Here is a 13,871-nt window from a genome sequence, read left to right as displayed (position 1 = left end):
GGGGGAGAGATGGTAGTAGAATGGATGTGGAAGATGTGCAGATTGGCCTGGGAGGAAGGTAGAGTCCCGGAGGATTGGAAGTCAGGTGTAATTTTTCTCTGAACAAAGGAAAGGGGGAAAAAGAAGTGTGTGGTAATCATAGGGGCATTTGTCTTCTTATTGCAACAGGAAAAGTATATGGTAGGATACTTGTTGACAGAGTTAGCGAAATAACAGAGGAATTAGTTGGAGAAGAACAGGGAGGTTTCAGGAAGAGAAGAGGTTGTATAGATCAGATATTCATTCTTAGATCTTTCGTGGAAAAGAGAAGGGAAAGAAGTTGTATGTGGTCTTCATGGATTTGGAGAAAGCATATGATAGGGTGGATAGACAAGGATTGTGGAAAGTATTAAGAGTATATGGAGTAGATGGGAAGTTCTTGAATGCTGTGAAGAGTATGTATGATGGTGCTAAGGCTGCAGTGCGTGTGGATGGTGAATTGAGTGAATTTTTCTCCTTGAAGGTTAGATTGGAACAGGGATGTGTCCTGTCTCCATGGTTATTCAGTCTGTATATATATGGGGTTATAATAGAGATACAAGATAAGGCAGTGGATGTTGGAGTGGCCCTAACAAGAGAGAGCAGTGTTTGGAAACTCCCTGTACTGTTGTTTGCAGATGATACTGTGTTGTTAAGTGAGGACGAATGGGAGCTGCAAGGCTTGGTGGATGAGTCTGGGGGAGTGTGTAAGAAAAGGAATCTAAAGGTGAATGTAGGGAAGAGTAAAGTTATAGTCATCGAGAGAAGTGAAGTCAGTGAATGTACTGTACAGTGAGGTTGGATGAGGAGGAAGTGAAAAATGAGAGTGCGTTTAAGTACTTGGGTAGTGTGATGAGTAAGAATGGAAGTTTGGAGGGTGAAGTGCTTGAATTTGTACAACAAGGAAGAAAGGTTGCTAGTTCCTTGAAAGCAGTGATAAGAAACAGTAAAGTGAGCATGGAATTGAAAAAAATTTCTACATGAGAGTACTGTGATACCAACTCTAACGAATGGAAGGGAAGCTTGGGCCTTGTTGGAGGGACACAAGTCAAGAGTGAGAGCAGTGGAAATGAGTTATTTGAGAGGTGGATTCACATGGAGAGACAGACTGACATATGAGGAAGTGAAGGAGCGTTGTGGTGTGGATGTAGATGTGATGGGAAGCGTTAGGCGAAATACATGAGGTTGTTTGGCCATGTGGAGAGGATGGAGAGTGAGAGACTGACGTGGAGAATGTATGTGAGTGAGGTGGAGGGGGGGGAGAGGGAGCGGGAGGCAAAGGATGAGATGGAGGGATGGAGTGGGAAGGTATATGCGAGAGGGGGGTGTGAGCTGAGAGCAGGGCAGTGAAATGACGGGGGACAGGGCGACATGGAGGCGATTTTTTTGTGGCCACCTCTCACGGGATTAAGGCCTCTGGCAGTGGACAGAGTTTGTCTCTTGCCCACAGTACCATGTAACTCCCTCGTTACTCAGATCTTGTAACTTTCTGTACTTTTATAACTCAGTCACTTACTTGTATTAATTTTGTCATTGCATCGTCATATTTAAGTTGCTCAGATGTTCCTGTCATTCTATCTCATTCGTTATACCCATAAGTATGTTCTTTTTTCATCCCTCTTATAGCTCCCATATCACTCATATTTTTAAACAGAATTTCCTGTACTTCCTTTTTAGGTTCCTTATCTCTCAGTTACTCTTTCGGGTCTGTTATTAATATCTTGTAACGTTTTTAATCTTACTGTGATGCTACTCATCAGGAATTACCTTCATTTTCTCCATCTCTTTCATATCTACCACTTGCAATTTTGTAACTCCCTCAGGTTTGACGGTGCCCTGAACGTTGACTTGACCGAGTTCCAGACCAACCTTGTCCCCTACCCCCGCATCCACTTCCCCCTCGTCACCTACGCCCCCGTCATCTCCGCTGAGAAAGCCTACCATGAGCAGCTCTCTGTCTCTGAAATCACCAACGCATGCTTCGAACCAGCAAACCAGGTAATCCACCAACAATAACCAATAATCAGATTTTTACACAAACTTTATTTGTGTTTAATCAAAAATAATTTATTCAACTGAAGACCTGTGCATGACTAGAGATTATTAATACTGTTATTATTTTTTGGAGGGAGAGGGGGAAGCCAGTCTTATATTACCCCCCCCCCCTTTTTATTTTGTGTGTGTGAGGTCCGTGGACCCGACCCTAGGTCAGCATACTGCAGAGACGTAAGTAAATTATCACCAGATTACTTAGCTAATTTATCATCAGCCAGTCCGAGTCCGCAGCTAGTTCAATCGGTTCATCAACAAAATCTCAGCTGCTTGGAAGACCCAGCTCGGTTCATTCCTCAGCTAATTCTCTGGCCTATCCGTGTGCCCCAGATGGTGAAGTGTGACCCCCGGCATGGCAAGTACATGGCGTGCTGTCTGCTGTACCGTGGGGATGTGGTGCCCAAGGATGTGAACGCAGCCATAGCAACTATTAAGACAAAGAGAACCATACAGTTTGTGGATTGGTGCCCGACTGGATTTAAGGTGAGTAAGGAAAAGCGAGTGAGAGGATGACAGGGAGAGCAAGGAAGGAAGTATTGGAAAGGGAGAGGAGGAGAAAATGATAGGAGAGTGTGAGAAAAATGGGTGTGTGCGTGGGAAAGAAGAGTAAAAGGTAGTGGGAAAGAGGGTAGGGGTAGGGAAGGGAGATGGATAATTGGGGAGTGAAAGAAGACGGAGAGAAGGGGATACGGTATCCAAAGACGTTAATGCAGTATTTGCAATCATTAGCACAGAGAACTATAAAGTTTGTGGATTGTTGTCCCATTGGATTTAAGGTAAGAGTAAGGTGAGAACAGTGAGACAGTGTGAGGGAGAGAAGGGGAAGGAGGACTGCATAGGGAGGAAAGGGTGAGGGAAGAGTAGTCCATGAGGAGGGAAAGGCGAGGAAATGGGGGAAAGAGGAAGGGAGGTTAAAGTGCGAGATGGTGTAGAAGAATGGGCCAGAGCGAGGTTCAGGGAATGGAGGGAAAGTAGTGATAGGTAGTAAAGGGGAGGGAGAAGGAATGTCGGGGAGGAAAGGATGAGAAGTAAATATTGAGCCCTCTTGTAGCCAAGCAGTTTGAAAACCGTCCGTTGACCTCATTCCAGCGATATGATTTATCTATTGCCTCGCTGTCCTTACTTTATCTTATCAGTCTTGTAAGACTCATAAGTGAAGTTGATAAGATTCATGAAGTATCATAATTGGATGTTAAACAAATTATTTACTCTCAGTATCAGATTCTCCTCACTGATGTATATTTCTTTTACAGTCGAGAACTAAAGTTTGCCTAATATTTCAACTCTTCTAGTCACTTTCCTACGCTGAGAGAGGAATGATATTTCTCCGACTCCGATTCTGTTTATGAAGTATGAAGAAAGAAAGGAAATGACAAACATGCCTGAAGTGTGAAGTAGACGCCGTGGAATAGCAATCAGCTGAAGTCTTGACTGTATTTTGGGAGGCCATATTTTATTCATCCACCACTTTCATATTTCTCCTCTGATACTCTTGTATTTCTTAGCGTAGTTAATTTTTCTAAATCATGCCTCCTTCTCACGACCTACCTTCTTTCATTCTCTAATTTCGAAATGCCTTCCGAGCTCTTGCTATTGCATCTCTTTCCCCTAGCCTTAGCGTTTTTTTTCTTTTCATTACATCACCAAATATACAGTTCTCAAGCATTCCATAACCATTTCTTTTCTCCCCTCATTACTTTTCACATTGTTGGCGCCCGCCCCCCCTCATCTTTCTTCATTTCCCCTATCTGCTTCCCTCTCTCACCCCACATTCTCCCCAATTCTTGTCTTCTCCTTTCCCATTCACTATATGCTCTTGTCCTACACCCTTTCCACCTATTCCCCCAAATCTCTTTAACTCTGGAACTGTATTACCTATTTTCCCTTCGATGGCCTTCAGCCTTTTAATGCAATGTGCCCATATTTCGTTAAATGAAACGATCTTTCGTTCTCCTTTGTTCAGGTTTCTTTGAAAATGAGTTCTGACTTTGATTACTTCTATAAAAAAAAAAATGTCTGTTACAGGGTGGTCCCAATATTGCACTCTCCCGTCTTGTCCGTTTAATGGACGATTCAATTTTCTGGTGTGACGGGCGAAGACCCTTTGGCTGTTTCATGAAATTATTAATCAGGCATGCAATCAGTGGAGTAAGAAAAAAAGGCGCTATGAAAAGGATTATGGGAAACAAAATGGTGCAGGTTAGACACTGGTAATGCTGATTGAACCATCTCCGCAAGACAGAAGAATTGGGTTGTGTAATATATGGACAACCCCCCTCCTCCATACTTTTCTCACCCCTGTCCGTGTCCCCAGGTGGGCATCAACTACCAGCCCCCGACCATCGTGCCCGGGGGTGACCTGGCTAAAGTGTCCCGTGCTGTCTGTATGCTCTCCAACACCACCGCCATCGCTGAGGCATGGGCACGTCTGGACCACAAGTTCGACCTTATGTATGCCAAGAGGGCCTTTGTTCACTGGTGAGTTGGGCTGTTGTACGCAGTGGTTTGAGTCCTCAAGAGGCTTGGACTGCTTCCACATTAATTTATACACTTCCTTGAGCTACACTTGTATATAAGATTGTTTAAACCTATACAACCACCAAACATTTTGCAACCAAGCTTGAGAGAACATTAACCCTTCCAGTGGACGACGTCGTTTTTATTTTAATCTGACAACTACCAACTGATCTTATGCCAAGTGGAAGATTTCTTGTGGTGAAGAGGATAAGGAAAGTTATATATAACCTCTCCACTTCTAAACCTCTACAAAGCCAATTAAAATCGTTTGGAGGTGACAGGAAAAAAATATAAATTATCGCAATGAAGTCGATAAAATGTTTATAAAAATGTTTGTTTATACTTTTGTATGCACTCACACAGCCAGCATGCATTGCATCACAAGAGTGAGAATAATCCCTTCAGTCTGATAGCGTATTTTGCATTTTATTCTTGAAATTTTCAGACGATTTCACATCTACCGGATTTTTTTTTTTTTCCGGAGGGGTGTGATTAAGCCGTCATTACATCCTTCTATACCAGACACCTCCTCAAAAATGAAACCAAGTTGTCAGAAGATAGCAAAAGTAAATACGGAAAACTACACTGTTTCTAATAATAGTAAACTATTGAGATGGAATGGCCATGTGGAGAGAATGGGTACTTGTGAGTCTGAGTATGGGATTAGACATGTTAATCCTTTTTTTTTTATTTGAAGCTTCCCACACAAATCCCTTTAGCATTTGACTAACATGCCATCCCTTCATCTCTGAGTCCTTCCTAACCCCAACCATTTGTTATAATTATTTTAAAAACCTTTGGTGAATTTATCCATCTCACTAATCCTTTTTCATTCTTCTTCTCGCCCTCCCATCCCTTTGCTTCTTACCTCACTGATGATGCAGTTTTATGCCATGCATTTCCTTGATTGAGGGACTAAGACGTTGCACCTTGTTGGAGCGTGCAAAATCTTGCAAATGTTGCACTTCCTGGCGTCAGCCAGTGGCTCTTGGGTGGGATCGTGTGTTTGACTTCTCAGTTGATAGTGTGTATTCTAACTTATAAGACCTTAGTCTCCCTTTACAGACCCAACTGCTCTCAGATTGACCCCCCCCCCCTTTCTGTTTTCCTCCTACAGGTATGTGGGTGAGGGTATGGAGGAGGGTGAGTTCTCGGAAGCTCGCGAGGACTTGGCTGCACTCGAGAAGGACTACGAAGAGGTGGGCGTAGACTCGCATGAGGCCGACGGAGAGATTGAAGGGGATGAGTACTAGATAAGGAAGAAAAGAGGAGGAATGGGAGAGAAGAGGAAGACAAATGGAGAGGAGAAGCACATGACAATACTCATCTAATACTGAAGAAAATCAGTATTAAAGAAAAGGGAGTGGAGGAGACAAAAGCCAGAAGTGGAATGAGAAGGGGAAGGAAAGAGGACATATTAGTGATGATAAATTACTCAAAAAACAGAAACTAGGAAAATGGAGTAAAGGAAGGAAAGAAGTAACGACAAAAACAACCATATGTACAGTCTTATTACTTCCATATTAACCCCTTCAACCAGAAGACCTCATTTTTATTGTTATTTTCTTGCTACCAGACTATTTTGTTGTAGTTACGGAAGGCTCTCCTACTGAACACATTAATGAATCTGTATTATCTACCTCCTCCAGGTCGAACAAATCTCATAAACCGAATAAAAGCATGAAAACAGCAAACGAAGAAAAAAATATATAGGTCAGTGGAATGAAATGGTTGTCCGAGGATGTTTTTATTTAATCTTGCTACTAGTGGGTGATTTTATTGTGCTTTGGGGAGTGATTTAGAGGGCTTAGATACAGCTCTCATTGATCCCTTTCAGTATTAGAGGTTTTTCCCGTCATGAACAACATTGCCCGGTAGGGTCCTAGGTAGTGAAAATACGTCTCATTCTCTCACTTGACCACTTCCTACTCCAAGGCATGACATGTTTTGCTTTATTTAACCCCGTCAGTACGAGAGGTCTTTCCTGACTTGACTAAAATCAATTGTAAGGACAAGAATAAACTAATGAAAGGACTCCATCGTACTGAAAAGGGCCATTCTGTCTGACCCTTTCTGCTAAGTATAATCCGGAGTTAGCATGAATTAATAAATACATATCGTACTAAACGGGTTAGTCCTCTTGCTTAGTATAACACGACAGGCATCTATACCTTTCCCTGACAAATTTCTCAAACACGATCATTTGTTGTGCCCTACACTCTCTCAGTAACCATTAACCTATTTTGCACCCAGTCTTAATGAGCATGATAACTGCTATTGATAAGGATGGTAGCGTAAGAACAATAGCTGTACGGAATGCAGAGACAAGTCCAGAGAGTATCTGTAACAATAAAGTTGAAACAACAGGACACTGTGTATCCCTTTCTGCCACAATTCCCTCTCTGACCACATGGAAAAGCTGTTCTACACACTGAGGTTCCAAAACAAGCACACTTCCTGCTTTGCTATTACTAACTGTGTACAAGACAGTTATAATACTTCGGCAAACATATGCACAAGTTAACAAAGTAAAAATCATTACCAATGGGAATGAGTCACTTAATACATGAAGGTTTAATTCATTTACACGTAAAATAACGAACACATTCAATGCAACTCAGTTTACCTAACGACTCACTGAGTATTGTATGTTCACTTGAATTCTTACTTACGACAACAGTAATCACAGTCATTTTTACGTCGCTCGGACGGAATCCGGCTAAGTATTGTTTTTGGTCAAGTTTGTTTGTTAGCAACATCACGGAAAAACTGATGAATAGAATTACATGAAACTTTCAGGATATGTGGGCACTGGTCCCAAAAGAGTGATTAAATTTTGGAGGTAACTGAGTGACCTTGAGAGGTCAAAATCAAGGTCACCGATTTTCAGAAGGCTATAACTTGAAACTGATTGATTATAGAGATATTTACTATTATGAACATACAGGAACTCGCAATATGAGCATTCATTTGGACCAAGACCTTTGATCTTGAGCAACCTTAAAAGGTCAAACTCATGTTCCACCCCCTCTCATGTCCCCAGTTAGGAGTAATCCAGAGGTCTTGATGTAGTTTCAACGGGGGTGTAGGAGAAGACAGACGCAGGTCCAACCTGTTGTATACCAGCCCCACAACCGCCCAGAGCGAGGGCAGTGTGGTGGAAGCCGGCATGCTTGCGTCTACAGTTTATGAAATCAGCTGATAAGGTGCACTAATCATCACTTAGGCACTCACTAGTAGATACATATATACACTGTTAACCTACGGTATACACTTACTATTGTTATTTCTAGTTTGCAAGTTTAAGATATTATCAGTGTATGGTTTCATAGTATGGGGTTACAAGATATGGCTACATAGCATGGTTGCAGTTACATAGTATGGGTTACAAGGTATGGTTACATTTCATGGTTACATTCAAGTTCACGGATATTCAGGGGGCTATAACTCAAAACTAATTGAAGTTACTGTAGTTATTTACTGTTATCAAGATATAGGAAGTCTCATATAGGTTTTTATTTAGCACCTTGACCTTTGACCTTGAGTGACCTTGGAAGGTCAAACACAAGATCACGGGCTTTCAGGGGACGTAACTAGAAAACATTTGCTCCATTGCCTTAGACTTTAACTGTTTACCGTACTGACACTAAATGGCAGTATGGATTCAGTATTTAATAGCAATAAAACAACTGCCGTCAGGCGAGGTTTGTTGTGTCTGGCACCACTTGTTACTATTCCAGTAACTGTCTCCACGACCAGGGGCAAGAGCGACTATAATTACAGCATTACTGGATTCACTGAGTAGTTAATGACGCTTATGGCATGTGATAACTTCCTTGCCCTGAGCACTCACAAGTCTCCCCTATCTCACTGACTCCTGCACACCAGCACTGCTATGTCCATGGTTGTGACTGTGTCCATCAGTGACGATGCTGTGTCTCTTGGACACAGCTCTCGTTCATTTTCTTCTGATTTAGTCACCCTTATGACTGCCCCTATGCACACTTTCTGGAGCACTGTTTTCCTCCATGCATAAGTAATGAGTCACTGTTACTAATTATAATGACCAACTCATTAGTACACATCCTCAGCAACACGAGGTCCTTATCTCTCTTTCTTCCATCCCATGCCCCACAGTAGATCCTTGTTAGTCCATGGAGGGTATGGCAGTCTTTTTATGCAAGAAAGTAGGAACCAAAGGCCAGGAACCCGCATGTTTCTTCCATCAAAGAAGAAAAAAAAAACAAGACAATAGAGAGTCAAATTCAAGATGTGTTCATTTCAAGATGCCTGGACACAATGCATTTGAAAGATTGGAGATCATAGGCAGTAGGAAATACAAGAAGAGGGAGACAGTTCCAGAGTTGACCTGTTCCATACATGAAGGACAGAAGTTAATGGTTAACTTTTGCATTAGAGATCTGGACAGAAAAGGGATGAGAGTTTGTTTCTAGATGGGTGCCAAGTGCCTGCCATAGTGGTAAAGGGAAGCAAGCAGACAGTTCAGAGGAGCAATGATCACTGAAGTAGTGACTGAAGAGATATAAAGATACAACACTGCGGAAACAACAAAGAAATTGAAGGGAGCCAGTAAAAGGAGGAGAATTAATGAGATGAAAAGCCTTTGACTCCACCTTGTTGAGAAGAGCTGTATCTGGCAAGCTTTCTCACTCATGAGAGTTTTATTCTTCAAAGGAACGAATAAAAAGCGAGTATTAAGTCAACAGATGTGCAGGTAAAGAAGGCATGGAGTCGGCTTAGCACATCTAATCTCTTGGAAGCAGATTTTACAAGGTGGTTTTATGATCTTTCCGAGATAAATCCCGAGAGAATGAAACCACAAGTATGTTTAAGGAAACTGATAAATATGCCGGAATTTAACCCATTAGCTCCCAGAGTTGCTGTGCGAGGGATTTTGCTGGAAGGGTACTAAGCATACTGCCCTCTGCCTATCTGCTCATAGTCGCGAAGCTCATAGGTTCTTACTCTGGGGCTCCCTTCTTTATTAAACCTTGAATATGCCCGCCTTCGTCCTATAGTGAGGACATTGGGTACAAATGGGTTAACGATGATGTAGGATTGAGTTGGATACTGTTAAAAATTAGAGGATACTCCTCTGGAAGATTATGTCAGGTTGAGAGATGTAAGAACTGAGCTTTTGGTGCATTAAAAACATTATTACTTTTACCGCAATCAGAAATATGAGCCAAATCAGACATTAGGAGTGCCATACCCTCTTCCCTTGTTTGTTGAAGTAACTGCTGAGATGGAAGATGCGGGAAGAGAATGGAAAGGTGAAGGGTGGAGTCATTAGCGTATGAGTGGGTAGGGTTACTTGTACAGCATAGGTCATTGATGAATAAAAGGAAGAGAGTTGGCGCTAGGACAGAGCCCTGAAGAACACTATTATTGATAGCTCTAGAGAGAACAGTGGCTGTTTACAACAGCAGCTTTTGAACGACAAGAAAGGAAGGTAGAAATTAAGGTTCTGTACATATAGAAGTATAGAAACTGTGAGAGAGTTGTTTGGAAATCAAAGATTTATCCCAGTCTTTGAGATGTCACTCGGAGTGGCAAAGCTTTCTCCAAAGTCTCGAAAGGAGGATGACCGGGAGTCTAAAAGGTAGGTGAGAAGATCGCCAGTGGAGCATCCCTGGCGGAACCCATACAGATGATCGGAAAGTTGTGATAGGAAAGGTGCCTTAAATTATTTTTTGTTAAGAATAGACTCAAAATTTTTAAAATACAGGATGTTATAGAAATTAGGCATTAGTTAGAGGGCTGGGAATGGTCACCCTTCTTTGGGACAGGCTGCATGAGAGCAAACTTCCAACAAGAAGGAAAGATACAGTTATACAGACAAGGGTGAAAGAGTTTTCCTTGACAGGGTATAGGCACAGAAGCACAGTTCTTGAAGACAACAGGAGGGACCCACTCATGCCTATATGCCTTGTAGAACTGAGGCCAATGAAGGCAAAAAATACATAAATTGAAAAAATTTTAATGTCAGCCATGAAGAGATTAGAGGGGAGAAGTAATGGAGGAACAGCACTGGAATCGTCTAAGGTGGAACTGGAGGAGAAAGCCTGAGCAATGAGTTCTGCTTTTCGGTAGAAGAATTAGCTACAGAGCCATGAGAATGGAAAAGAAGAGGGAAGGATGATGAGGCAAAGTTGTTAGAATGGTTATTGGCAAGGTGCCAGAAAAAGCAGGAATAATTTGAGCTGGAGAGTTCAGAGCATTTAGTACGAATGAAATTGTTTTTAACAGAGTGAAGAACAGGCCTAGGATGAATTCAGGCAGAAACATAAAAGAGATAAGATTCAGGGGTGGGTTGGCTCTGGTACCTTTTGTAGACCTTCTCCTTTTTGTGGACAACATTAGAACAAGCATGATTAAACTTTTTTTTTTTTTTCATTAGTCACAGGATATGAGAAAGGAATATATGCTTCCATGCCCGACAGAAAACCCCCGTAATGCACAAGGCACTGTTAGATGGCCCTCTGCCATGGTAGCTATTAGCATTCCAGGGAAAATCGAAGATATACTGCCTGAGGGCCTCCTAATCAGCAGCTCCAAAGTGCCACGGCTGCTGCTTCTTGGGAGGGTTCACAGGTCTTATTGGAGAGATAGGACAGGTTGAGGTGATAAAGTTGTGATTGGAGGAGAGAAAAGATTAACAAAGTAAGCAGAAGGACTAGTTGTAAGGAAGGGGTAAAGAATGTTGGAACCCTCTCCTAGGGGGGCAGGAACACAAGTAGGGTGCTGTACAAGCTGCTCTTGGTCAGTAAGGACAGAAAAATTTAGATTTGTTCACCAAGTGGATCAGTGAAAGGAGAGCAGAGCCAAAGGAGGTGGTGAACATTGAAATCACCCAGTATGGAAATTTCTGAGACAGGAGAAAGTGATTGGATGTGATCCACTTCAGAAGTAAGATTGTCAAAGAATTTTCCATAGTCAGTAGAATTAGAGGATATGTACACAGCACAGATATACTTAGTCAGAGAATGACTGGATAGCCAAAGCCAGAGAGTAGAGAATTCAAAAGATTCAAGTTCAGGAACAAGACAACAAGATATGTTATTGCATACATATACACAACAGCCACCTTTTGCTTTCAAATGAGTATAGAGAAAGTAGGAGAATGCAGAAAGGGGTTTGCTATCAGTTGCCTCATACAGCTGAGTCTCAGTGAGGAAGAGAAGTGAGGTTTACAGGAGAGGTAGTGTTCAACAAAGAGAAAGTTTGAGGAATGGCTGCTAGTATTGCAAAAATGAAGTGAGTCAGACAGTGGTTCCTGATACCTCACTTGATTGTCACCAGGAGAGGGGCAGATGGTCTGGGCTTTGATGGTCCCCCTCCCCTGGGGTCTCCAAGGGATGGTGATGGGTTGCTTTTTTTTTTTTTTTTTTTTTTTTGAACAGGCAATGTAGTGTGTAATGTGCATGTACTTTCGTTTTGACAATTAGAGGAAACCGTATTGGAAAGCATACTGGCCTACTCTCTGTTACTGAAGTGATGAGAAAGTTCAACAAAGGGGGATGGTCAGAAGCTAGTCCTGAGGGTTGATGAAATGGGAGTTCAAGTTCTTCCTGTCATCAGCTTTTCATCCCCCTTGGGAGTACCACTCTGCTCGACTGGTGCCACAGTCTACTTCTTGCACCGGGTACCCTTGCATGTTTTCTCATATTTCTGCCTATTACCACACTTCACTTCCCTCATCTTCCCACCACCACCACTGGTATCTCTCTGCAGCTTCCCATGCATCATGTACTTTTGTTTTAATCTCCGCATAGTGCTTATGGTTATATGCTACCTTAATCTGCAATGCTCCCTACCCATAACAATTGTGTCCTGCTCTCCATCCCCTTCTTCTTTCTCCATACCTCCCCTCTGTCTGGGCCTGTGGTTGAGGTTACCAGGTGGATAAGGCAGGCATGTGGAGTGGAGCCACGGTGTGTCCATCTTCTTTGTAATGTGGTAAACTGCAATCATTATTCATGACAGCGTCACCCTGAGGCCTGTCAGGGTGGTTGATGTCATCCAGTGGTGGCAGTTACCATTCCAACATTCATTACCCTGTGTTCTCACGAGGTGCAACAGAGTAGTCACAGGACCCATGGTCAAGACCCTGAAGTTGCGAGAGAGAGAGAGGTCCACCCAGGACTGTGAATGCTCAAATGATGGTGATGGACGATGAAGGCAGCAACTGTAAAATCAATACTTATAACCTAAGTTATAACACTGGAAAGGACATAGCCATAGAACCTCAAAGCAACTGGCTGTGTTGGTTTGTGTGGGGGCTCAAGATGTGGGAGTCGGGACTGGAAATGTAGTAATTCATCCAAATCCAAGGTGCAAATGAATAATTCTAGTGGAAAATCTCGGGATGTGCTCATATTGAGTCTGACTCAAGAGTGACATGAAAATGTAAGGTACGAGGTGTGATTCAAAAGTTCCTGAACTTTGAAAGCAGGCCAGTAACTGCTTGTCGCATGGTATGTGGATGCTAGATGGCAGTGCACGCACCCTTTGTTTGTTAGTGTGTCAAGTGGCATTGTGCAGAGTGGATGCATTTGCTGCATGAGTGTTTTTCTTTTATCATTGTGTTTGAGATAGTTTGCACATTATGTGATCTAAAAAATGAAGGATGTGAATGAGCAGTGTGTGTGTATCAGTTTTTGTGTGAAACTTGGTAAGAGCATGGCAGAAACTCATAAAATGTGAAAACAAGCATTTGATGACAATGCTTTGGGGGTTACACAAACCTATAACCTGTTTAAGCATTATAAAAACGGACGAAAGTCAACAGATAACAATCCACGTTCTGGTAATCCTATCACAAGTTCAACTCCAGAAAATGTGGCCAAAGTTCATACAACCATCCTCGAAGATTGGAGGAGAGTCCATGATGTTTGTGATAATGTTAGCCTATATACATATGGAACTTGCCAACGCATTTTGTCTGTGTTCTTGACATGAAGCGAATCACTGCCAAGTTTGTCCTGAGGCTCCAGACTGATGAGCCAAGTGGCATCACGTGGAGGTCTGCACGGAGCTCAGAGAAATAGACATTAATGACCCTAACTTCCTTTCAAGTGTCAGTTCTGGTGATTAAAGCTGGGTTCACGAGTACAACCCAGAAACCAAACAACAATCATCGCAGTGGAAGAGCCCAGCTTTGCCCCGACCAAAGAAGGCACGTCAGGTCAAGAGCAATGTGAGATCAATGCTCACCACTGTCTTCGACATGGAGGGCATTGTTCTTAAGAAATTTATTCCTC

General features: G+C 42.5%; 1 protein-coding gene across 1 annotated transcript in view; it reads left to right on the top strand.

The window, feature by feature from the left end:
• LOC145415739 (tubulin alpha-1 chain-like) overlaps positions 1 to 6,002 on the top strand; it is a 75,371-nt gene extending 69,369 nt beyond the window's left edge. The window contains exons 6-9 of the mRNA XM_080284971.1: positions 1,842 to 2,016; positions 2,401 to 2,553; positions 4,385 to 4,548; positions 5,705 to 6,002. Coding sequence (XP_080141097.1) covers positions 1,842 to 2,016; positions 2,401 to 2,553; positions 4,385 to 4,548; positions 5,705 to 5,840 — 628 coding nt within the window. The 3' untranslated portion in view covers positions 5,841 to 6,002. The remainder of the gene's footprint in view (positions 1 to 1,841; positions 2,017 to 2,400; positions 2,554 to 4,384; positions 4,549 to 5,704) is intronic.
• Positions 6,003 to 13,871: the final 7,869 nt, after the last annotated feature.

This window comes from Coenobita brevimanus, chromosome 103, assembly GCF_032717465.1.
Source record: "Coenobita brevimanus isolate Jiangsu-jjx chromosome 103, ASM3271746v2, whole genome shotgun sequence".
Taxonomy (NCBI): Eukaryota; Metazoa; Arthropoda; class Malacostraca; order Decapoda; family Coenobitidae; genus Coenobita; species Coenobita brevimanus.
Note: the sequence above shows the minus strand (reverse complement) of the source record. Positions and strands in the feature narration are given on the sequence as shown.